Source organism: Aplidium turbinatum, chromosome 3, assembly GCF_918807975.1.
Source record: "Aplidium turbinatum chromosome 3, kaAplTurb1.1, whole genome shotgun sequence".
Lineage (NCBI taxonomy): Eukaryota > Metazoa > Chordata > Ascidiacea > Aplousobranchia > Polyclinidae > Aplidium > Aplidium turbinatum.
The window spans coordinates 1,105,826-1,131,442 of record NC_137474.1 but is presented as its reverse complement, the minus strand read 5'-3'; the positions used below and the strand labels follow the sequence as shown (position 1 = coordinate 1,131,442).

The window sequence follows — 25,617 nt, the reverse complement described above, 5'->3', positions numbered from 1 at the left end:
AATAAACATGTCATCATTTCCGAATTTCTGTCGCAATAAAACAGAAAATAATTAGATAGGTTTTGTGTGTGTGAGGTTATAAATAATATGTTTGTACACTCCACTGGGTATAAAACAATACGTCTACCACCATGTCCGTAGCCTACTGTCTTTGTTGAATTGTAAAAGTAATTTTGAAGTCGTTGTTTATGCTTTATGACGCAATACAAGCAAGCCTGTGTGATTTGTTATTCATATGTTATTGTTACACCACAGAGTATATTTTAAACGCTTTTGAAATTAATTTTACAAAATCCCACAAGATCGTTGTTTCTTCACTGTAGATCTCAGATCTGAAATACAAAATAAATACAATTTTAACACGATTGTACCAACTGTGATATGCAGGATAATAAGATAAATAATGATCTGATCATTTTGTCGTTGCTTATTCGCGTAATGGGAAATTACAATTTGTTAAAATGGAGAGTTGTTCAAACGTAACATGGGAGAAGAACGAAACCATAGAAAACTTAATACGATCGTTGAGAACATGAAATTAAAGAAGAAGGTTTCATTCTCAAGTCACTTAAGTCTTAACAGGTTTAAAGAAACGGAGTCTTTGCGATCAGATTTTAAAGTTTTTGTTATTTGTTCTCAGTGTGCTTGTTGGAGCCCCAAAATCTCACCAATTTCCTTCGGCCAACCACGGAACAGCGCCATCTGGCAGACCAGAAGCTCATGAGCAAAATTCAAGAGGAGAGCTTCAGCTTGTGACGTACAATTTAAATGGGCCGGTGGCGTTTTCATCTTTGCTTCCCCCAGCTATTGAACAAGAAGCAGGGGGAATTGTCACAGATCGAGCCGCAATTGGGGCAGAAGTAGCTTTTGATCCGACCCTTGGTCCCAATATTACGGTAGGTAACATTTATAGCAGCCCCATGCCCAGTTACTGAGCTTCAGGGGATAGGAAGACAAGGTTTTCCTTATATTCATTCTTCAGTGCTAAGGAAAGTAGGGTGGCCAGTTCCATTCTTTCGGCCGCATTTCGTTCAATATTCATACAGAAGAGGTGCATTTTCAACAACCAGCATAAGCCTTGAATCAAACGGGGTATCCAATAATTAGAAAACAAATGTATTATCTTTAGCGCCATTCCTTTGCCATCTAAGAAATTCCAATTGTAACAAATTAAATCATAGACTGCCACAACCACCGGCCGTCTATAATGTTAGTGACAGCGAAACTTCAATTGCAAGTGAAAATTTCAAACAGCCAACTGCCAAGATTAAGCTCTCAAAGAAGCTTTCTCAGTCCGTAGATAAAGATTCCCATAAGGAATCATATTAAACATGAAGGGACAACATTTGAATCATTTGGAAAATGTTACTGTGAAGCCTTTCAGAGTTCAAATTACAACCAAGGTTTGCTCGTACCTAAAATATGGTGTCTACAATTCCAACCAAGATTATGCTGCACGAAAGACTTTCTTTTTGCCAGCGTCAAGTTTATATTACCTTACATTGAATAGACGTTAAAGCAAGTTGATTTTCACAACGTGTCCCTATTCTAGGTGTGCAGTGGGTTTACATTGAGAGAATGTCCCTTCGGGTTTCTTGCCCCAGGGACCTGTTACCTCTCCTCTGATGTTGGCCGAACATATTCAGAGGAGACCAGAGGATTGGATAAAAGTAAGTTTTTAAGTTTTGTGTTTACTGTATTTCCTGCTCACTTCAGTTTGTTTTACTGTATTTCCTGCTCACATATAAATCTAATATAATTCTTAAAGATAATTTGTAACCTACATTAATTTAACTGATAGACCTTTATAGTTAGGGTAATGGAAAAGTAGTAAAATTAGCATCAATTAAAACTTACACAACAATTATTTGAGACCATTCCCCTGAATAATAGCACCGAACGGTCTCGGACCAGCGTAACTTGTCCCAATCTCACAGCTATTTCATGTTATTTTTTTGGAGAAGGAACTTTTTCTTTTGCTGGATACTCTTTCAACTAACTCATCACTAAGAAAATCGTATACTAACCAGGAACGCAGCGACTGGGGGTGTCTTGAGAGAGCAATCGGCCTCCTAAATTTTATCTTGCCGCACCAAAAATTACGTTTTCCATTCTGTTACAACGTTATAATGACTTTGTATTACATGTTAAATAACTTTTTCTTAAATGTGCGGCTGCATTCTGTAGCTATATTTTGAAACAAACTTTTATTTCAAATATTAAAATATTTACCTCACCTCCCCCCCCCCCTACAATTGCTTTTGCCTAAAATTGTCCGTCTGGTTACATCACTAATGCTAACGTTTCGACAGCATCTGCTTGCCCGTCTTCTTTGGCTGACGTCATTTTTTCACTGGACTCCAGTGGGACAATAACGGAAGACAACTGGGAGCTCATTAAAATATGGGTGAAGAATGTATCCAGTGCCTTTCCAGTTGGAGATGAATTTGAACTGGGAGTTGTACGGTTTTCTGGAAGGTGAGTATAGCCTATACGTAACACTTTTTAATAATCAGTTTCCAGTTGAATAAGCTAAAGGTGCAATTACCTCAGCGGTAAGCGCTCGACTCAAAATCACGCGGTGCTGGTTCGACTCTCAGGGGTGGGCGCTTGAACAACGCATTTCAGGACTGCTCTCCATTCAGCGGCACCTAGTGAATAAAATAATTTCCCGGCAACAACACTTCAACAAACGTAAACTTCACTCTGTCAATCTCGGTAACCGACCCTGCATCAAAAGCCTCTACAAGTATGCGAAACTACCAGGAATAATCTATCAAGGCTTTGTCAGTCCGAGGATAAAGATTCAAAAACCAAACGCAACAAGATTTTTGATAATAATTAAATCAGGAAATTTCAAGCATTCAACACCAAATAGATGAATGATGACAGTTAGTTAATGTTTAAAATCCATTGTTTACAAGTGTTTAAAATCCTCTGTTGTTTACAAATAGTTACCGCAAGAAATAAATTATTGGTTCAAAATTCTGCTACTTAGCCACTGATTAGTGAAGCTGTCAAAGTTGACAGAATGTTTCTGCGTTACATGATTACGACATGGACAGACGTTGTATTAATATCAATACACCGTCAAGGTTTTTAGTTCATTTAGAAGTGATGGTCAAAAACACCACCAGCTTATATTTATTGCTCATTACTAGCACCGGAGTTTCTGTAGTCCTCTACCGTCTACACCAGGGGCGCCCAAAGTCCGGTCGGAGGGCCAACTTCGGTCTGCAATGCATTTGTACATGGTCCAAAAGCCTGCTGTTGCAAAATTAGTTATTTTTGCCACGCAGACACACATAAATCTACTAATTAAACTTGTAGATTTTTTTAAATTTGATAATGGCAACACTATCAACATGATGACGACACGAAACCAATGCTCTGACAAAAGCCGAAGCTGACACTTATTCAATGTTACAACATAAGGGCTTTTATGTTTAGAGACACTTCTGTGGTGGCTGTCCCCCTCGGCCGAGAAGAAAGCAATTTGGCTTTTGAGGTGAGCTGTCAACCATTCATGTTATTTCCTATGTTTATAATTTCCTTTCGACTTCTGCTAGAAGCGCGAGATGTCGCGATGTCTGGGGTGTCAGTGAAAACAAGGATGCTGGTTGATTTCTCATTGTCTTCAACGTCCATAACCATCAGCATCGTATCATGCCGGGGACCTGAGGACTTTGAACTGTCAGACTGAGCAACCTGACAAACAGTCGTGGGATTCAACCGGTTTGTAGGCTACCGGTTCTTCAAAATAAAAAAAAGTTTGTAGAACCGGTTCCTGTCCAGCTTTTCCGAGCGGACTAAATACAATCACTGTACGTAAGGTTGCTAGGTGTGGCCAATTTTCGTCAAAGCAAACTGGGTTTGCCAACCCGATTGAATTCCACCACTACTTCTAATTCCAATGACTTGCTATACTTGTAACAATGACAGTGGCTATTGTTGTTCAGTGTAAATAAGCTCTCTGGGTTTGGGGTATTTACTTCCTCAATTTGCTTCGTCATAACACATGACTAGAGAACTGTGTTCCAAAAGCTCGTGTAATTCAATATAGCCACAACTAACTCGCAGCATCAGGCTTAAACAGATCGTTAGAATCTACACTGTGAAGTAAGCAACGATCATGCTGCTAAAAGCGAAACTCAATCAATTGCAACAATGTTGAGTCATTCGCATATGTTTAAGTTTACGCTGCAAAGCCCAGGTAGAAGGCAAAATGGTGAGGTCTATACTTGATCCAAGCATCGGGGGATTCTCATTATACTAAGCCTTCGGCACAATAGGGTGGCCATTCCTTTCTTTCGGCCGCCTTTACTTCAGCAACTACGTCCACCCAATTTATTACACTCTGGGTAGAGGTGAGCTGTGTTTGTCAACAACCAGCTTAAGCCAGGAGTCGAACCAGGATTGCATGATTGGAAAGCGAGCGCATTATCTGCCGCGCCATCTCACTGCCCCTTGGTAGAAGGAAGAAAACAAAACTTAAAAAAAGTGAGCTAACTAATTTATGTCACCATGAACCGGCTCAGTTGTGTGGCGAAGAAGCCACTCTGTCCCTCAGTCGACAGCCACTGAAGCTAGGTCATATTTTTCCGCTCAAAGGTCTATCATCTATCGATTAAAATCAAGGCACCCATTCTTGCGATTGCTTAATGAAAGTGACAACCAAAACATCTTTCTGGGCTACAATGAATGAAAATTAGAATGAAGACTAATTACCACCATAATTCGTTCCTTCATCTTTGACGCGGACGGCAGAGGTGTAGCCTATGGAGTCAGGTTTTCTGAATTCCAGCTCCACTCCGACTCTAAAGTCTATGAATCCAAACTCCATTCCGACCAAGTGCAAAACATATACCACGATCTATAACAGCGTATTTGTACTCTAAAAGTAACAACTGGCAAGAAATTCAAACTCCAGCTTCATTCTGACTCCTAAATATTACAAAACACCGGCCCTTGTACACCTCTGGCGGGCACCCATCCCACTGACCTGTCCCCACCGAGACAGGAATGGGCCTCAACCGCCTTCTCGCTGGCATCGGCCATTTCTGCTCAACCATACTCCAATAGGGAATGTCGTCCTCCTCTTCTTGTGAGTGTGGTGCCGAGGAACAGACTGCAGACCATATCATCAACGACTGTAGCATCTTTTGTCTGCAAAAGTGAGCGAAGTATCTGCTTCTCATGGATAGTTTGGCCAAAGACTGGCTTCACTTCAGTGGTTGCTCTCCAGTGGCCTTTCAGTGCAGTCCGAAAGCACCTTCGATGTGATATGATAAAAAATGGATTCAATGTTCCACGAGACATACAAAAATGAAGTCGCGGTAAGTGCCGTAACTTTAACCGTAACGATTCAGAGGAATGACATGATGTCAGGGAACACATCCCAGACAACAATATCCGCTTTTTTACATTGATTCAACGTCCGCAGACGTTGAATCAATACAAAAATGACGGATTTTGTTGTCTGATGACATAGACATAAAATATTTCCGATTAGAAACATTGATCTTGGGTCACCAGACCAAAGCCGAGAGCTGCGAGATCGCAAAGTTGACTCTGGTGGTTTTGTGTTGTTATTATTGTGTTTGTTTTTATTGCAGGCGGCTGTAACAACCATCCCCAGAATTTCCGGGTTGACTTATATTTCCCTTGGGATTACATTAGCTATCGACCAATTTCAGTCGTCATCGAGGTACAACGACACGGAGACGAGGAAAGTTATTGTTCTTTTATCCGATGGAGGGTAAGCCGCAATCTTCATGAATTTTTACAAAGCAATTGGAGAAAATAGAATAATCTCAATTAATCTCGAGAGAAAATAAGATTTCAATTAGTCTTACACTGATATAAAGCATAACAAAAGCATGGACGTTTGGCATTTGAAGGATGAAGAACAACTTGAAGCGTTCTCAATAACCACTTTTTTCGTCATAGAAATCCTTCTGACGACATAGAACCGTCAATATCTGCTGCCATTCGAGCAAACGACTTGGGGATCGATATATACGCCGTGGTTGTGGGACAATCATATAACTTGTACCGACTGCTTGTAAGTTGGGCAGTATCATTATAGAGCGTATATACTATATTATGTATATTGTGCTCTGCTTCTGTACTTAGCCTACACTGAACGTGATTGTATATATGTTGTTGTACGTTGTGATACTACGTTGTGTGTTGTACTACGCTAACGTTGTATATACTGTAGACGTAGATTGTAGACTATACTGCAACATGACGAAAAAGTTACGGTAATCGTACATTTACAAATTAAGAAAGACCAACTGAGAAAGAGTAAGCACATATTAAAGTTCTCATTTTAACGCTTCAACCTCTTACTAGAACCCTACTTTGTTGTAACAACACTCTATCAATCTCGGTGACCGGGCTACGTCAGTGATTCAAGGCCTCTACAAGTAGCCTATGCGAAACTGCCAGGATTAAGCTCTGCAAGAAGCTATTTTCCAATCCGAAGATAAAGATTCAATCAATCAATCAACATTACCAAATATTTGTTTTTAGTTTGGCCGTCAGAAATAACAGGAAACTGAAGTGTTATATTGTGAGTGTGTACAGGGCCGTTGAGAAAATAATTTAGGCCCGGCACTAATGTATTCCTCAGACCTCAAATTAAGACCCTTCTAAGAAAAACTCCAACAAATACAAGATAGCTTCTTCAAGATCCCGGAACCCTGGAAAGGTTCTTTAAATTATTCAGGGCCCGGATTCAAAAGTATCCCCTGAACCTCCCTGTCAACATCACTGATTAGTGCGTCAGATTGATTGATTGATTGAATCTTTATCTTCGGATTGAGAAATACTTTCTTTGAGAGCTAAATCCTGGCAGGTTTGCATACTTGTAGAGGCTTTGAATCACTGACGCAGGCCCGGTCATCGAGACTGACAGAGTGAAGTTTCCGATTGTTGAAGTCATGTTACCGGGGAATTTTTCCATCCATTAGATGCCGCTGAATGGAGAGCAGTCCTTAATGTGCTTTGCTCAAGCACACACCCCGAGGGTCGCACCGCGCCGCAGTCGCGCTGCTTGGTCTTGAAGCTTCTTGTACGAATTATTGTGCTACTCCGTCCTTAGCACGTCTTAACGTTTGTGTTTTGTTGCTTTTACCATTTAGGCCTACTGGACCACTGCTATAATGGCATGTTGGCCTATTGCTTTCGCTGTGATAATCAGAAATACAAACAAACTGATTGAGCAAAATGTGATGCAGCAAATCACTACTGGGTCGAGAACCCCCGATACAAGTGATGTTTCCCAAATCTTCTTCCTCAACAACTTCAATGATCTTGGAAGTATTGTTGGGACTTTACAGAGAGAGATCGGGGGCTACTTGGAGGGTGAGTCGTTTGAAATGTAATGACCTGATCAGTGACGTAAGTTGTGATAGATCACTTATAGCTCAATTAGTTAGCGCGTGACTTCATGATCAAGGATTAAAGGCTCTGGTTCGAGTCTCGGAGTGTGTGCTTGAGCAACACATTCTAAAGACTGCTTTCCATTCAGCGCCAACTAATGGATGGAATAATTCCCCGGCAACAACACTTCAAAAATCGGAAAACTTCACTCTATTAATTTCGGGCCTGAGTCAGTGGTTCAAAGCTTCTACAAGTAGATGCTGTTCCCGACAATTTTCACCAAATCAAACGTCATATAAAAACCGTTATGGTCTACTTAACCTAGCTGGCATCTTACGTCATGGAAATTGCTAGAAAATGTCCAAATATTGCACCATCGGTCGTAAGACCTGATGAAATATTGCATCACTACCTTTGAACACCGGTTTGAATTGCGTGACAATGTCTTTCATTATTGCGTCACAATTACTGTCTACGTGCATTTGAGATATCGCAAATTATTCTAGTCATTCGTAAAATTGTTTGTTGGAAGTCAGTCGCAAGTTTAATTGTTTGCTTGGTGCTTGCTAGCTGGACAAATTTTCCGTCTTTTATCTAAGTAATCTGTTCTGTAGTGACAAGTTTTAGTGGTGTACGGCGTTGCATCCAATTTTCGATAGCCGCGGGCTAATTTTACAGGAATACACTTTTGAATAGACGTTTCAAAAGAGTGTTTATTTTTCGGTCATTACATGCAGACGAACGGATTTGGGAATCTTATGTTACAATTTTCCCACGAAGAGATTATGGTTTACCGCTGTGACCAGATGCGAAACTACCAGGAATAACTTATCAAGGTTTCGTCAATCCGAGAATAAAGATTCAAAACCAACCAAACTAAAAACTAACTGTACTAATCTATTTTATTGTATAGCAGGTTAATTACAACTCATAGACAACAAATGCAAAAGAAAGTTTCAAATGCCAGTAGGCTTCACTTGCCCAATAGTAAAACTTTCAATGGCTAGAAACTCATGAACAGTTGTTCAAACAGCAAGCAAAGCACAAGAAACATTTCTGTAGCCTGACTTGTAGCCTACCGCAACAAAACCCAGACTTCCATTGATACAGCACAGCTACAAATCCCAGACTTCCATTTACATGGCCCAATCCTTTCATAGGCACATCTGCTACATCCGGGACCACCGAGCTGGAACAGGCACAGTCTGGATTTTCCACCGCGCTTGGAAAATCTGTAAGTATGACGTCACAGTAAAGATCTTCAATGGTGTTTTTGCTATTTTTGTGACGTTTGTTTAATTTTACATTGTGTGGCTTCAAAACCAGTTACGCTATTCGTTGATGCAAGTCGAATTTTGTTGTCATATGATATGATATAGGCTACCTATAATATAATAGGCTAATGGTGAGAAACAAATGCTTTTGAAATGACTTAATAAAGCCAATTGGTAGCAAGGTTCTAGCCTATACTTATAAGCTATTTGTAAATATTTCTTATTTCTTATCGGCAATTCTATAAGCATAGGCCAGGGATATCTAATAAAGAAGATACGAAGGCTCGCAGCGATTGCCTTATTGGTTTGGTTTTGAATCTTTATCCTCAGACTGACAAAGCCTTGATAGGTTATTCCTGGTAGTTTTGCATACTTGTAGAGGCTCTTGACACAGGGACTCTGACCGAGATTGGCAGAGTGAAGTTTTCTGATTGTTGAAGTGTTGTAGCCGGGAAATTATTCCATTCACAAGGTGCCGCTGAATGGAGAGCAGTCCTAAAACGCGTTGTTTATGCGCACATCCCGAGAGTCGAACTAGCGCCGCGTGATCGTGAGCCCGGCGCGTAACCACTGAGCTAACGGGGCGGACTTGTAGGCCTACTCACAACACTACCAGGACGGTAGTTTGTACCGCGTTAAAAATGTGGTTCTTTTTAAAATTGCAGAAAGTTATATAGTGCTGCTGGCCCAGTCAGCTAAAGAAGACAGTTAATAAATGTTACCTAGAGCATATTTTAAGAATAACTTACTTGTTTGGAAAGACAGTTGAAAAGTTACCAGTAGCCGAAGCTATTTGTCTTAGCAAAGCCTTTGCCCTAGAATAGGCTATATATAAAGCAAGTAGGCCTATAGGAATTAACAAGCAACTGTAAGCATGCAGTGAATATCCAGGCCTGATGCTAATAGCGCAATGCAGGTTATCATAAGATTTATTAAACTATTACCGGTATAGCCTACCAATTGTCATTCTACGATAAACAAAAACCCGTCTATTGACAGACATAATAAAATCCTTCTTTTAGATATCCTTGATCCTTGGCATAGGCCTAATAATTTATCAATAAAATGAATCTAAGCTTGATACCAAGTAGGCTAGGTGTAATTCTTTAACCAGTTAGCCTATTCATGTTGTCAGTTACGTACCGCGCTGTGTTTGCATGTTTCGATGTTTGTGATGTTAATGTTTTTGTTTGTTGCAAAAACTAGTAGGCTACTTTGTAACACTGCAGTAGCAGCTCCACGATGTTTGGCTCTATTATCTTCACCATCCGAACTGCTACGAGAGTATCAAGGGCAATCTGCAACTAAGTCACTTTTCCACACTAAAATAGCTCACAGTCAGAGTTAATTGGTATTTAATCTACCCTCGGACTGACAAAGCCTTTGTTTGTTTGTTTTTTGTTTGTTTTATCTTTATCCTGCATTGCGAGAAAGCGGACTTGAGCGCTATGCATCGATGTACGCCTTCCGACATACACCTGACCCACGCTGCAGCCGACGGCAATGTCTGTTTCCGGTTGTCTACTCTACTTATGATTTAAATTTGGTACTACCCATTACTCGAAATCGATCACTGGGTAGAGACAATTATCGTAAAGTTTCTTGCCCAGAGAAACAACAGCAAGTGCGGGTGGCTGGAGTCGAACATGCAGGCTCTCGACTGCGAACCCAACGCGCTAACCACTCGGCTAAGGCTGCCTTTAAGGTCATTTCTGGTAATTTCGCATAGGCTACTTGTAGAGGCTCTTGACGCAGAGCCGGTTACCGAGATTGGCAGAGTGAAGTTTTACGATCGTTAAAATTGTTGTTGCCGGGGAATTATTCGAAAATATCCATACAGAAAATGTTCCGACCGGAAAATATCCTCATTTTTCGAGAAAGGGGATATTTTCCGTGTGATTATTTTCTGTATGAATGTTTTCCTTAGCCTATGGATTTTTACTGATTAATGTTTATTAGTAGGACATTGCCATTGAGGTCGCCATGAAAATAGCCTATGATCAGCGTAACTGCATGCAGAACGCTTTCAAGGTTTTGCCACCTTTTCCCGTTCGTTAACGTGCTGGTAGGTTTATATCGATTTTTGTAGTTAGTATCTTTTTCGTCCCGGACGCGTTAATGACGAAAAATAAAATGATTGATTGATCATGCAGGACGCATGCAAAAAAAAAAAAACGCTGTTTCGACCTTGAGGTCTCTTCAATGTAATAAGGTACATACGTTGGATGGAAGGCCTTACACTTATGAATTACCGTACCATATATCGAAAAGACCAGCTGGTGATTTTCTATTTGTATTGCAAATCTAGTGCATATTTTTCAGGTATATCAACTAAAGCGTTTGTAGCCTACTGCATGAGCGATAGGCTACGCGATGCAAAAGCAAGGTTTCGGCTGCAGAATGTTCAAATTAATTGGTGTAAAGCTGAGCATCACATCACAGGTTGGGCACACCACTGCTTTGAGTAGACTTTATTCGACCATAAAGTAATATCATGTAAGTTTATGTTCTTGAACAGGTTTGGGTTTAGAGCAGAACGTCTTAGCCAATAGGTTGTGAAGCATTTTAATTTTACTACGTTTGAATTAACTATCTAACCCTCAAATTGGTACATATCAGGGTAGGCCTACCCTTCATTGTCAGGCTACGGCCGAGCTGTTACACTTTGGACCTTTGTAAAAGAAAGTGCCAACGTAATTTAATTTTAAAGGATTTTTGGGGCTTGATAAGCCGGCTTGGGACTATTAAGCCGCCCGCAATTTCATTTTTTTTTTATCAAGAGGGAAAAGGGAAAAGAACGGACTAAGCTGGAAGGCTACTGTACTAGAGAGCAGCTAGTCTTTGGTTTCATCATGAAAGACATGCAAACCTTCCACTTAAAGATGGTGCAATCGTTGATGATGTAGTCTGCACTCTGTGAGACTGTGACCACATCATCAACGATTGCACTGTTGTTGGACCGTTGGTGCATACGTACTACGTAGTTGGGTAGAAAAGGGTGCAACCTAGTTCGTACCCTGAACAGTTCGTACCCTCAGTTTGTACCCTGAAAAGATCGAGAGAAAAAATTAAAAAAAGCCGAAGTCGCTGATCGCAGTTTAATAGCACAAAGCTGAACTCGCTGATCAGAGCTTCCGCAAACAAACTCGAGGGTTAGGGTTAGCGGAAACTGCGGAAAAATGTTTGTGGAAACTGCGATCAGCGAAGGTTAAAGTTATCTATGGTTAGGGTTAGCGGAAACTGCGGAAAAATGTTTGTGGAAACTGCGATGAGCGAGGGTTAGCGTTAGGATAGGGTTAGCGGAAACTGCGATCAGCGACTTCGGCTTTGTGCTATCTTTCCCTCAATCTTTTCAAGGGGAAAATTTTCAAATTTTGCGGAAACTGCGATCAGCGACTTCCGCTTTTTTTAATTTTTCTCTCGATCTTTTCAGGGTACGAACTGAGGGTACAAACTGTTCAGGGTACAAACTAGGTTGCATCCGGTAGAAAAGCCCAACTCCCATTCAAACTCTAATTTTAACTAATTCTCTTGTGACGTTTCTCTCTCATGAGTTCTCTTCTCTTTCTCCCTTATGCAAAAAATGAAATTGTGGGAAGCTTAAAAGTAACAAGCCCCATGTCAAGGCTGCTACTGAAGGATTATGGAATTATACATTCAGGGTGCTTGCAAACTACAGTATTCTAAGTGTTCCTATTGCTTTAGGCAGACCTGTCATACCATCACCAAACATTTCTTCCATTCAAAACCGAGGTCTACTGAATCGAGATTTAAACTAGAATTATCGGTACATCAACCTTTAAGTCAAATCTCAAATAAAAAATACTGTATCATAAAGGCCATCTGGTTGCCAAATGCTTTCTGTACAAATCAGTAACTTCTTGATATCATCAATTTGCACGGATGCAACCTAGTTCGTACTATGAACAGTTCGTACCCTCAGTTCGTACCTTGAAAAGATCGAGAGAAAAAATTAAAAAAGCCAAAGTCGCTGATCGCAGTTTCCACAATCATTTTAAAATTTTCTCCCTGAAAAGATCGTGAGAAAAATCAGCTCAAAGCCGAAGTCCGCTGATCGCAGTTTCCGCAAACATTTTTCTGCAGTTTCCGCTAACCCTAACCATAGAGTAATCTATGCTCTAACCTTAACCTTCGCTGATTGCAGTTTCCGCAAACATTTTTCCGCAGTTTCTGCTAACCCTTACCCTAATTCTAACCATAGAGTAATCGATGCTCTAACCCTAACCCTCACTGATCGCAGTTTCCGCTAACCTTTACCTTAACCATAGAGTAATCTATGCTCTAACCCTCGATGATCGTAGTTTCCGTTAAACGCAGTTTCCGCTTACCCATGGATCACGGAATTAGAAATTAATAAAAATTAAAAATAAGAATTAAAAATCTAATTAAAAGAATTAAAAATCTAATTCAGTGATCCATGGCTTACCCTAACTCTAACCATAGAGTAATCTATGCTCTGAACCTAACCCTCGCTGATCGCAGTTTCCGCAAACATTTTTCTGCCATTTCTGCTAACCCTAACTCTTGAGTTTGTTTCAAATTGTTTGGGGAAACTCCGATCAGCGACTTCGGCGTTGTGTTATTAAACTGCGATCAGCGACTTCGGCTTTTCTTAATTTTTTCTCTCGATCTTTTCAGGGTACGAACTGACTGTACGAATGGTTCAAGGTACGAACTAGGTTGCACCCTTTTCTACCCAACTACGTAGTACGTATACACCAACGGTCCAACAACAGTGCAATCGTTGATGATGTGGTCAGCACCCAATTTGCATAGCCACCAAACTCACTCATTAGTGAAAAACTACTCTAAAATAAAAGTTGACAGAGTGATGAAGATTGCATGCAATTTCATTCATCAAAACATAGCCAAAAACCTTATTAGTGTACTAAAATCACTTTAAAAATTCTTAATGTCAAACTTAACTGTAAAACTTAAAACATTTGAAAGTAATTAACCCAGTAAAACGACCTTCATTCTAAAAACTTAAAATGAAATGATTATGATTTTGTTGGGTGCTCGTGGTGAGTGGTGACACCATGAAGTACCGGTACTATTAAATGTGCAATGCAAGAGACAACTGGAATCATTGAAACAACACAATCAATGAAAGAGCTGCTTCAAACTTGAATCAAGCTTGCCAAAGTAAGTACATCTAACCTGTGTTAAACCGAGGTTTTATAGGACTTCATATGCACAGCTACTCTATGAGTACACCACGTAGATCAACGTAGTGAAAGACAAGTTTGTTTATGAGGTTGTTAAGCTAGTTTTTAGTTAAAGAAGCACCTAAAACTAAAAGCAAGCTTTAAGCTCTAGTGGCAAAGGGATAATTGCCTCAAAAGCATGATGTCCTCAAAGCATGTTTGGAGACAACTTGAACTGATACAGTACTAAGTAGGCTAATGAATATTGCTATTATTTATGCAGAAGCTAGGCCTAGTCCATCTTGACTAGGAATAAAACACACTTTTTAATTAGCATGGCATCCGTTGTTCAACGGATTTTTGCAAAACATCAAAGTATTCATCATGTAAGCAATGCATTAAAGGTAAGCCTTTGGTGAGTCAATTTACTATTTAATTGTAAAATGTGATTGATGTTTTGTCTTCGCTTTCACTTAACATGCATTTGTTTGATACAAATTTCTTTACACGAACAAGCAACTACAGTACTTTGATTTTGGCACAAGTTTGCAACCTGGGTTTGTTTTTTGCTGAGACTTTTCGATCATTTGTCCGAAATGACTTTAAAAAATTTGGTCATTGTCTTATTTATTTTGGTCATTTTTTCTGATGAAAATATATCCTTTCAAGTAGCTGATAAAAACCAATATTTGCACTTTCTGACTAGCTACCGTACAACATTAAGTTTCGCTGAGAAACGTTGTTTTTTTTGGACATTTTGACCGAATTGACTAAATATTTTTTCAGACATTTTGACTATTGACTATACTTTTTTCAGACATTTTTGTAAAAAATCGATCAATGACCGAAAAAAACTTAGCTTGCAACCATTTCTCATATCGTAGATAATAACGTTGGTGCGATTTGTGTTTCTCCCCTGCACAGTATAGAAGGCGGAGTTGTGTTTTGTAATGCTATTTTGGAATTTCACTTGTTATGATTTGTATAAGTAGATGATGTGACCTCCTGTCATTGTTTTGTCATAGATTGTGTCAAGAAGCACAGTCTTTAAACAACAAACCCGAAACCTCAATATTCATGAATACTTAAGTCTTGGACTCTTACGGAAAGCTGGAATTAGTGTTCCAGATGGGGGAGTGGCAACAACCCCTCAGGAAGTATATGATATAGCAAAAAATCTTCGTGAGTTTACTTCTTAAAATCTTTTTAAAAATTCATTTTAGTTTTTTGAATAAATCTTTGTCAATTGTTCTTTTTCAAAATATTCTGAGACACATTCATTGACTGAATCCATTGCCATTCTGTACAATTTATAGAAAACATTTTTGTGTGGCTTGTTTTAAAGTATTATCATAAAAGCAGGCTACTTTATATAATGCAGCAAGGTATCCAATACCTTATAGGTTTTTATTTGTCCACAGCAACCAAAGATTCCGTTGTAAAAGCTCAGGTGTTGGCTGGAGGTCGTGGGAAAGGTCAATTTGAAAGTGGACTCCAGGGAGGCGTCAAAATAGTTTACTCGTTTGTACAACTTTATCACTGATTTGTTGTTTTTAAATCTTATACCCTATTGCCAAAAGCCGGATATTTTATCTATTTAGTTTACAATTAGTTCATCCTGTTAACTCGGTTATATTTGCAATTCTCTCGATAATGTGCTTCATTTGAAATTATTCCTTGCCTGTGCAACTTTTATGCTTGGTTCAAGAAACTGTTTCTTATTCTGCAGATCAGCCTAAACTGTAAAGAACTCTGTTGTATTTGTGTAAATTAACCATTGTGAAGTTAATATTTGTAAAATGCTAGTGCGAATAATCCATTATTGTGTTTTTAAATTTCATTCTTTACCGCAGCCCTGAAGAGGCAAAAGAGATTGCAAGCCAAATGTTAGGGAGTCGGTTGGTGACGAAGCAAACTGGTGACAAAGGAATTCTATGCACCAAAGTCTTGGTAGTAGAGAGGAAATATTTACGTCGAGAATATTATTTTGCTATCACTATGGAAAGAGGAACTAAATTATTTGTGAGTGTGTGCAAAATTGCTTTGAATTAATTTTTTTTTTTTTATCCAATTTGTAAGATTTGGAATATGAAGTGAATGTAGCCCATGCAGATTGCAGATAGATTTAAGAGGCTGACTCTAAAACGATTTATAGGCTGACCAAAACCATGTTTTGCATGTCACATGCCATTTTGGAATCATTGCAATTGATAATAATTATTGAATTTAATTAATGTTTATTATAATGATTTCATTATCATTATCGTCCATTCGGGCATACCCGGACACCATCAACATAGTTTCTTGAAGCATCCCTGTCCATCATCAAATTCGACAGTTTATGCTTCTGCACTCTGATGTCCTGTTCTAACTGATAAGGAAAGTTTTTTGCCTGTCGACTCCTTTCCTAATGCCATAGTTTGGTTCCCAAAGTAGAATATTACTAATTTTCTGTTGGCATCTAAAACAGTGACCTGCCAGCTGTAATCTTCGTCTTCTGATTGTCTCAGTAAAAGGTGGAAGGCCACCATAAAGGTTTTTATTTGCGACGTGTTGTTTCCAGCTAATGTTGATTGTTGAGTGCCTTTCTTGGAAGTCTTGTGTAGTAGCCATGGAGGCGATTCTCCGCACATTTTGTTAGAGTCCAACTTTCAGCACCGTAAGTCAATACACTTTTGTCCACTATGCAGCTTGATATAGAACAAGTTTATGTTTCTGAACTGGCCTCTAACAAACTACAAAGCTTCCCTTTCTTTCCAGGGACCTGTATTGATCGGCAGCTCACAGGGTGGGATGGACATAGAAGCCGTCGCAGAAAAGACTCCTGACGCCATTATCAAAGAATATGTTGATATCAATAAAGGTTACAAATGTTTTATTATTACAAAACAAACGATGTTTGTTCAGTAGTATTTAATTTTCTGTTAAGAACATTTTTTATTAACAATCTGTTTGAATAATTTTTCATACTGAGTGACATTTATAACAGATACATATTAGGGTGTTACATTTTTTCAAACCTACTACAATATAGTGTTTGTTTGGTGGGAAATGCACTCAAACAAACTATGTCAAACTATTTTTCACTTAAAATAATATTTTGAGGTTCCACACTTGCATTAACGATTCACCCGATATTGGCGATTTTATCATATGAACAACACAGTAACAGTATAAGTAATGTTATTGAATCTGTCCTGGTAAGAAACATAGACATGGGCTAATACATGCAAGGACGTCAGCAAAATTTTTTTAAGGGGGGGGGCGTTTTTGTAATTTTGACATTTTTAGGGGGGCGCCACTTGGGTAAGCTACATAAGTAGAATTACTTTTGTTACTTTACACCTCTGGTCATGGCTAAGTGGAAAATTTGGGGCATTTCTTATTGAAATAGTACGTTTCACAATCATATTGATTATTCAAATTCCAGGGGGGGCCACGCCCCCCCCCCCCTTGCCCGCCTCCTGCCAACTAAAAATACGTGCACTGTATTATTAAATAATATCAAACTCTCATAGTCCACAATTCACTAGTGTATATGTATATTTTAAATATATATACAAAATATTACAAAAAAATCAAGTGTTCTACAGATATTCGAGACTGGTGGTCATGCAAGTAACATATCCTCTGATCGCTGTATCAATCTTTTTCAGTTTTTCGTCACTCATGTCATCATTGCTATCCTTGATTTTCTTTTCCTCCAAGCATTTCTTAACATTTCCAATCAGTCTGTCATTTGGCATTTGGTTACTTTTGAAACTTTGCCATATTCCTCCGTCACCCAATGAAATACAAGGAGAACATTTACTGGTGATATCAAAGAAAGCTTTGAGGGGTCTAGCTGACCATACAAGTTTTCTTGTATCAACAGCTGGCACTGATATATAGGCTATGTCTTTAATTTGATTTAAAGTGAGTGGTGGTTTTGTTGAATGGCAAGAGATGGCAACATTTTTAGGAGAAAGCCAAAGAACCGAATGGCGAATGAAGCAAGATTTCGCATATTTAACAATATTAGCATCCGACTCGCATTAAATCTCTTGCCAGAAGCATTAAGGCTGGTCCTTCAACCGCACTGGGTCTTTTAAAAATGGAACAAGACATTGGAGTGTAGACATCAACAATAAATTGGGAAATTTGGTTCAGAACAACATGTTGCGAGGAATTCAACTGAAATGGACAAAATGATAAAATGCCCAAATACCCTTTTGCAGTTGTTTGCCATCTTGCATGTCCCACTGTCTCCTGCTTGTAAAATAAATATTTTTGGAAAGAACTTGGAACTTGTCTGAATGTATTGCAAGCCAATGCTAGTAAAACTGCTTGATCATCTCGAATTGATTTCTTGCAAGCAGGTTTAGTGGACTCAGCATCCAAAAAGTCAGATAAAATCTGTTGACTTTTTGTAGTTGGTTTTAAATTAGGGGTGGTCAAATTATTAGCTAGAAGATGATGTTTTGAAATCTTCGAAATAAAGTTAAAAACCGATCCATGCTGCAATAACTCCGGTGATGTTGTATCGCCATCAAGAGCTTTAATAACATCTCCCAAATACAATTCGACTATGTGAAATAAGCATTCCAATAACATCACATCATGCTCATACTCTGTATTAACATGCTGTAAAATTCTTGCACAAATTTCACGCCTGTGTCCTGTGTTAAGAGATGTTGTATCTGTAATAACACATAGAATCTTCTTGAAAAAGCTGGGTTGGATCAACTCCTTTATTGCCAAAACGCAAGCTTCCCCGGTAACACTCTTACTTCTTCTAAAAGTTTTAAGAGCTATGAAGATTTCTTCATCAGTGAAATTGGCCAAACATACTAGTCTTTCTCTGTTGAATATTCGCTTTCCATCAAAGCATAGCTGATAGTATACAGCATTAATCATTTTTTCTTCTACTTCACCAAGCAGCGTGTTCCTCAGCGCCAACTTATGCCGATAAACTGTAACATGGGATCGTTTTGCTTCTGGATGTCCAAATATTTCAGCAGCTGAGTTCAATAGTGATGATGATAAACGGTTTGAAGCCAGTTTTTTATCCGCCATAATACAGTTATCTGTGCTAACAATACTTAACCTTTTTGTACGCTTAGATGGCCCAGCCTCATCTTCTTCAACTTGGATTTCTGCACCTTCCATTTCATAATTATCATCACTATTTGACTAGGTTTCATCAAATGCTGAACTGCTTACCTGTATTGATTGTCCATAAAGAATTCTACATGGTTCTGGTCTATTGTTTCTACAGCTGTATTTGCTAATTCTTCTCATATTAGCTTCAGTTTCCTGAATATCTAAACCACCAATCACTTGTATTCTCCTATTTATCTGATCAATTAAAAACCCTGCTTCTAGCACTGGAATGCGCCTTTCAAAATCACATTTGCATACTGTTTTCTTGTGCCATTGCTGCTCAACTGTTATTTTGCACTTACAGGAACTCACATCAAATAAGTTCTCAAGTTTACTCTGAAATGCAGCTACTTTCATTAAATATGCTGGGGAGTTTAGACGAGATAATGGCTGAGCTTGATGTTTTTTCACCTGATCAAAAAGTTCTTTTGTCATTTGAGTTACACGATCAATGTTAACATGTGGCAGACCAGCTTTTCCCCACAACTGAATGATATTTTGTACTAACAATGTCTTTATTTCAACAAATGTAGGAATTTTTTCAGTATTTTGATCAAGCATTATTTTATTTCTTAACCAAAAAAAAGCTCTTGCTACATCACCATTAGTAGGAAGTTGAAGCTGCGGTAACTCAGTTGGATAACCAACGCAATCCAAGATTTTAGTCTGATTTCTAGTGACGCGTGAAGATATCATTTCATATTCTAGGTTGCCAGATAAGTACACAACAACTTGATTTCATAAACTATGGTTTTTAGAGCCTTTTTGCTGAAAAAAAAGTTAATACACATGAATAAATCCAAAAAATAGCAGGCATAAAAATCCTGCATTTTTTTGAATTTTTTAAATTTTATCCAATATTACCCATAGAGCGTGGAACCTCAAAATATAAATATTTTTAATTTATTTTTTGTGCTAACTAGTTTTTGTGCAAAAACCCATCAAATAAATGATATATTGAAAGATTTTGCCCTAAGTTGTAAAAAAATGTAACACCCTAATACATATCCGACATACCTTGAAAATCAATCAACCGAATCGAGGTAGTAGTGTTTGACTTAAATCTCCTTATTTCAATCATCTCTGAAGTTTTACTGTATCTTCCTCCTCATTAAACTGATCAGGTAATTTTAACGTCTTTTGAGCTGATGAAGATATTGGTTATGATTGGCACTAATTTTCAATTTATTTTTATTGATTTGCAATGAAACGTTCCAGGGATAACCGAAGAACAAGCAACTTCTATGGCTACCAAGATGGGATTCTCTGAGGGGAACAGGAAGCAAGCTGCGGACTACATCGTCAAGATGTACAACCTCTTCATTGACAAGGATGCGACGCTGATCGAGATCAATCCGATGTGTGAGGATGCCAACGGTGATGGTGAGTACTTGGTGACGTGATGGTCAGTACGTGACGATGTGATGGTCTGTACTTGATGACGCGATGATCAGTACTTGCTGACGTGGTGGTCAGTACTTGATGACGCGATGATCAGTACTTGATGATCAGAACTTGATGACGTGATGATCAGTACTTGATGACATGATGGTCAAATATATGGTTATTAGCTTGTCATTTTCATTTCATCCAAGATGGATATGAACAGAACGAGAAGGCATTGTAGACATTTGCACGAAGCCTTCATAGAAATCATTGTTTCCATGTACTCTCTCGCTCTGAAACATATCTGCACGAATAGTGATAACCCACCTCTGTAGCTTGTTATTGAAGACAGGGTTGATGTGACCTGCGCATGAGAAGCGGGGAACATTAATGTTTGCGAAAGTATAATCAAGGTAATCATTATATTTTTTGCGTACCGTACCCCAGCAGCCCTATAGGCATCCTTTTCAATGGACTGCCCGTCTGCCATTCAAGTTTAGAAATTTGTATTTTCAGATCTGGTCAATTCACTCAGCTTATAAAAAATTATTGTCTGATCTTTTGGTGACCGGAGCCCCTCCGTTAGTTCGTCTTTTCCCTGTTTTGTTGTAAATAATGACATATGACGTCACAAACGTTGTTGGCAGTCGTGTGCATGGACGCCAAGTTCAACTTTGACGACAACGCGGCGCACCGACAGAAGGAGATATTCGACCAGCGCGACTGGTCGCAGGAAGACGAGAGGGATGTGCAAGCGGCCAAGTCGGACATCAACTACATCGGACTCGACGGGAACATTGGCTGCTTAGGTCAGCATCTACTTGTGCTTGTTCTAAAGTTTATCGTTTGTTTGAAACACGCGCGTATCGCTCTCCAGTCCATTGTTACTACAGCCGACTGATGAGAAAGTATTTGTTTTGTGGAAATGTTTTTTCACAAGAAAGTTGGTTAGGTGACATTGAGTGTGTTCTGTGTCTTGCTCAAAGATAATTGTTCTGCTTTCTTGGACAGAATCGAACGCGTTACCTTTCGATTGTCAATTTGTGATAACACAGCTGCGCACTGAACGGACACCACTCGGCAATCAATGAAGTGATGGCCTCTTGTTCAAACAAAAGCAAATTTATGTTGCATCCATTTGTGTTCATGATAATTGGTAACGAGCTTGTCGAAGCGCATGTCATTGTGTGAAAGTTTTGCTTTTTCGCCAAAACAGGTCTCGTCCTTCACTATATAACTATTCATCACTATTATCTTTCATTAGTTCTTCTTCAATCAATAATGAGAAGTCGTATGTTGGTTGCAGATATGTCCGAAGTTTTGTAGGCGACCTGATGTAATAGAGCAAATAGATTATCATTTATACAAACATCTATTTGCAGTATGGCAGTGATTCCAGTTGATTTTGTCACCAGGAAATTATCTTCGATCATTCTTCTGTAAAATCTGTAGGAAGTTCTTTCATCAATCATTTCAGTGTATTTCCCGATGTTCCGTATACCGGTTACGACAACTTCTGTTAGGTTGGCTGCCATGGAAAAACATTGGCTCCAGATCACCCTTGGATCCAGTAGGATGGTATTCCGCATTGCCGATTGCTGGGCTTGGAAGAAGCTCTTTGAAAGCTTAATCTTTGCACTCTGGCATACTTGTATAGGCTTTGAACCAGTGACGCAGGCCCAGTCACCGAGATTGGCAGAATGAAGTTTCCGATTGTTGAAGTGTTGTCTGTGAATTATTTCATCCACTGGGTGCTTCTGAACGTGCTTGAACTACCGCTCCCCTGAGGAGTTGAACCATCATCGCTGTATCTTCAACCTCATGGTAGAGTGGATGCGTATTGAGTTGTTGACGTGACTTTCATGTTTCTACTTTTGTTTCTCAGTGAACGGGGCGGGACTCGCCATGGCGACCATGGACATCATCAAGCTCCACGGAGGATCTCCTGCCAACTTCCTGGATGTTGGTGGAGGAGCCACCGCAGACCAAGTCACGGAAGCGTTCAAACTCATCACTGCTGACCCTCATGTAAGCATCGCTGGAGTTTTCAAGTTTTGTGAAATAAGAATAAATATCATCATGTTGCTGAGGTTGGGAATTGTTACAAAAGGTTTTCATGTCTGCATGAAACGTTTTGTTTGACCGATGCTGTTTTGTAAAGACTGACGAGCAACGCAATTAGACAACTTATAGTCTTATAGTCTGTAACAAGTATTTGATGCTGTCGCTGTAGAGTTTTTACTCTCCAATCAATACAAAGATTGCTTAGTGCTCGGATTAATTGTTTGCAATAATGAAGCCCACAAACACAGGCATGTGGAGTCGGGCGAAAATATACGACTCCTTACGTCTACAGACGTTGAATCAATGTAAAAAACGATTGATTTGCTGTCTGGGAACTACTAGCCAACCAACTTCCACCGTTCCAGGTCAACTCCATCCTAGTCAACATTTTCGGTGGCATCATGAGATGTGACGTCATCGCTCAGGGGATCATTCAGGCGGCGGAACAGCTTGATTTAAAGATTCCAATCATCGTCAGATTGCAAGGTCGGTGATGGTTGGTTGTGGCAAACGCGCGCGATTATTCAGCGACTATAGCGCGGGCAAATAGCAACATAACAATAAAAACCAAAATTAAAGTTTTAAAATCATAATAGAATTAAGATTAACCAACGGATGCGAAGGCTGGACGATGATTACTAATCCTTGATTAGGCACATAATCATCATCAGTGCGGTTATAACGGGCTCTCCTGATCAGAGCTTTCTTTGCTCAGGTACAAAAGTTGAAGACGCCAAAGCTTTAATCGCACAATCTCCTATGAAGATATTAACCTGCGACAGTTTGAACGAAGCGGCTAAGATGGTAAGTTGGTGTTTGTTGTGATAGCGACATTTGATGCTAAAAGATTGTATGGAATGCAACTTGCGTTGTTATTTATTGATCAGTGAGTGCCTGGTTCGATCCTCTGCAATGGCAGACTGCTTATTTCCATGCAGTAGCTGCACCTTTGATGCGAAACAGTTGGCTTTGTTGTGGAGTCAATTTAACGCCAAACTCAATATGACGTCATCATCGATGACAAATTATTCTCTTTTTAAGCATGTGTTTTACTGGAATGGCGCTAGTGAACCAATTCGTACTGACGTTGTTTAAGCTTACTTTTTCGTTGCAGACTGTCAAACTTTCGGACATTGTCGGACTCGCTCGGGAAGCTTCGGTTGACGTCAAATTTGAACTTCCGATTTAAACCTCCTTCAAAATACAAAAATTTCTTTATATTTTTATTGCTGTGCGCACAATTGCCGTGAAAAATCGATTCTTTTATACTGACCACAATGTGGTGAACTTAGTCCAACATCAGCAACCTCAGGTTTGACCAGGGATTCCTAGAAGTACGGGATGTACAACTATCTACCAAAAGAAGGTGTGGTAAATTTAAGTGTTGCCAGATGTTTGTTAGAATTTCTGCCCGAAATGTTTACTGCAGTGGTTACAAAATTTCCTCAAGACTTGTCTGTTAAAAACTGTTCCACTATTTGTCCAAATCGATTTGTTTACTGCTCATCAAAGCTCAATATTGTGCTTAAATTTACGTTCATGCGAAGCTCACATGAACACATATTACAGGCTTCAGCACTTCAGACGTACATTGAGATTTCCTACATGCATGATGAGTTAGTTTAGATTGGTTTTGTGCAATTAAACATTGTAAGCTAGTTTTGAATTGACAAGCTTTGGGCGACGTTAAAATTGCTGCTTAAAATTTGAAATACATCTGGCAACACTTTTTCTCAACCCTCTCTTCTATTGGCAGGTAACTTGGGCTAGTTGGAAATCCCGTTCTTCTGAATCCTTCTGTTTGATTCAGAAAAACCTGATGTGAGAAAGAAAGGAATTGTTTGTGGGCAAGTCACCCTTTCACATTGATTCAACGTCTACAGGCGTCGAATCAATGTGAAAGAAGCCACTTTTTTATTGCTTCCTGACGAGTATCGCATGCAAGACTGCTCCCCAGTAGCGATGACAGGGGGAGGGCTGTAGGGGACTTTTGGACCCTGTCCTGGGATGATTTTATGGGCCCGGAAACTTGAAGTAACAACCGGGTATTGATTTAGGGCCCGTAGATCTTGTTGGGGCCGGGACTAAATTATCCTCTCAATGGTTTTGTTCCTACCTGCTCTCGACTCACAAATACACACACACGTCGATCAATTAGTGATCTTTGCAAAATGATTGGTTTTTCGAGCAACATTTTGTCTTTCAGAGTAATTTAACTTAAAGTTTTGCATCAACATATCGTCTAGTTACGTTGAATCGATATAAGCTTTGTAAACAAAGCTGTTGCACTTGAGATGTTCTGCTTTGCAACAGACGAGAACTGTGTTGTCACAATGGTTTGTTTTGTAATTTTAGTTCAATTCTAATTAAAAGTTCTGTACGGGGTTGACTGGTGATGTTGTATCTGCAGATTCACTTCGATTGACGACGAAGTTTTGACTTAAGTTACTTTAAAACTCTGTTTTATTGAAAACTGTTTTCCTTGTAAGATGAGCACAAAAGTCGACCTATTTCTGTGATACTTGACGAATTAACAGCAAAATGTTTGTTTGATGTAAACTTCACATAAACCAACGTTGTGAAGTTGGTTGCCATACCTGTAGCTGGTTGCCATGCCTGTAGCTGGTTGCCATGCCTGTAGCTGGTTGCCATGCCAGTAGCTGGTTTAGGTCGTATTGCACCAACTAAAACATAAATTGGTATTTTCGAAATTGTATAATTTAGAAGTTAGAACAGTGGTGAGCTTGTTTCAGTTATTCCCGTGTTCCTGCACAACCAAAACTGGCTACCATGCATTCTCTGGTGGAACTTACATTAAGAAATGTTTGTTTCAAGAAGGTTCTTTTGCAAACTAGTTCGAAATTGTGTTTAACGTATCCTCATATTTATTTTTCAAATTCGCAATAAAATATTTCGACTTCGTCCTATTTGTGATGTCAGCGCTCAAGTGAGCTTGAAAAGTTTTGACGCGATCTGGTAAATGGGTTGTACGTTGTCGGGTGGCCACATGATCGCGGGGGGAGAACGCATGAGCGACTTTTGAAAGGACTTGAAATTTTATTTCGTAACAAAGCTGATGGTGGTGTAAAGCTGATGGACAAAAGGAATACCGAAGAACTTATGAGCTTGCTTGGGTTGAATGAGAGTGTTGATAAGTTGGCAAAAGCGAATGGAGTGAGGTGGTATGGGCATGT

General features: G+C 39.3%; 1 protein-coding gene across 1 annotated transcript; it reads left to right on the top strand.

Moving 5' to 3' along the window:
- Positions 1-14,112: 14,112 nt before the first annotated feature.
- On the top strand, positions 14,113-24,808 carry LOC145766146 (succinate--CoA ligase [ADP-forming] subunit beta, mitochondrial-like). The gene is made up of 11 exons (XM_082577803.1): positions 14,113-14,235; positions 14,857-15,013; positions 15,253-15,352; positions 15,685-15,853; positions 16,592-16,694; positions 20,192-20,356; positions 21,007-21,168; positions 22,245-22,387; positions 22,789-22,909; positions 23,139-23,227; positions 23,538-24,808. The coding sequence occupies exons 1-11, from the start codon at positions 14,167-14,169 to the stop codon at positions 23,610-23,612; spliced, it is 1,353 nt and encodes a 450-aa protein (XP_082433929.1). The 5' UTR covers positions 14,113-14,166; the 3' UTR covers positions 23,613-24,808.
- The last annotated feature ends 809 nt before the right edge of the window (positions 24,809-25,617 follow it).

Bases quoted from the DNA above. Each gene is read 5' to 3' on its own strand.
- LOC145766146 (XM_082577803.1), top strand. From the start codon at position 14,167: ATGGCATCCGTTGTTCAACGGATTTTTGCAAAACATCAAAGTATTCAT. The intron at 16,695-20,191 runs GTTACAAATGTT...GAAACGTTCCAG, and splicing joins ATATGTTGATATCAATAAAG to GGATAACCGAAGAACAAGCA. The intron at 20,357-21,006 runs GTGAGTACTTGG...CGTTGTTGGCAG, and splicing joins TGAGGATGCCAACGGTGATG to TCGTGTGCATGGACGCCAAG.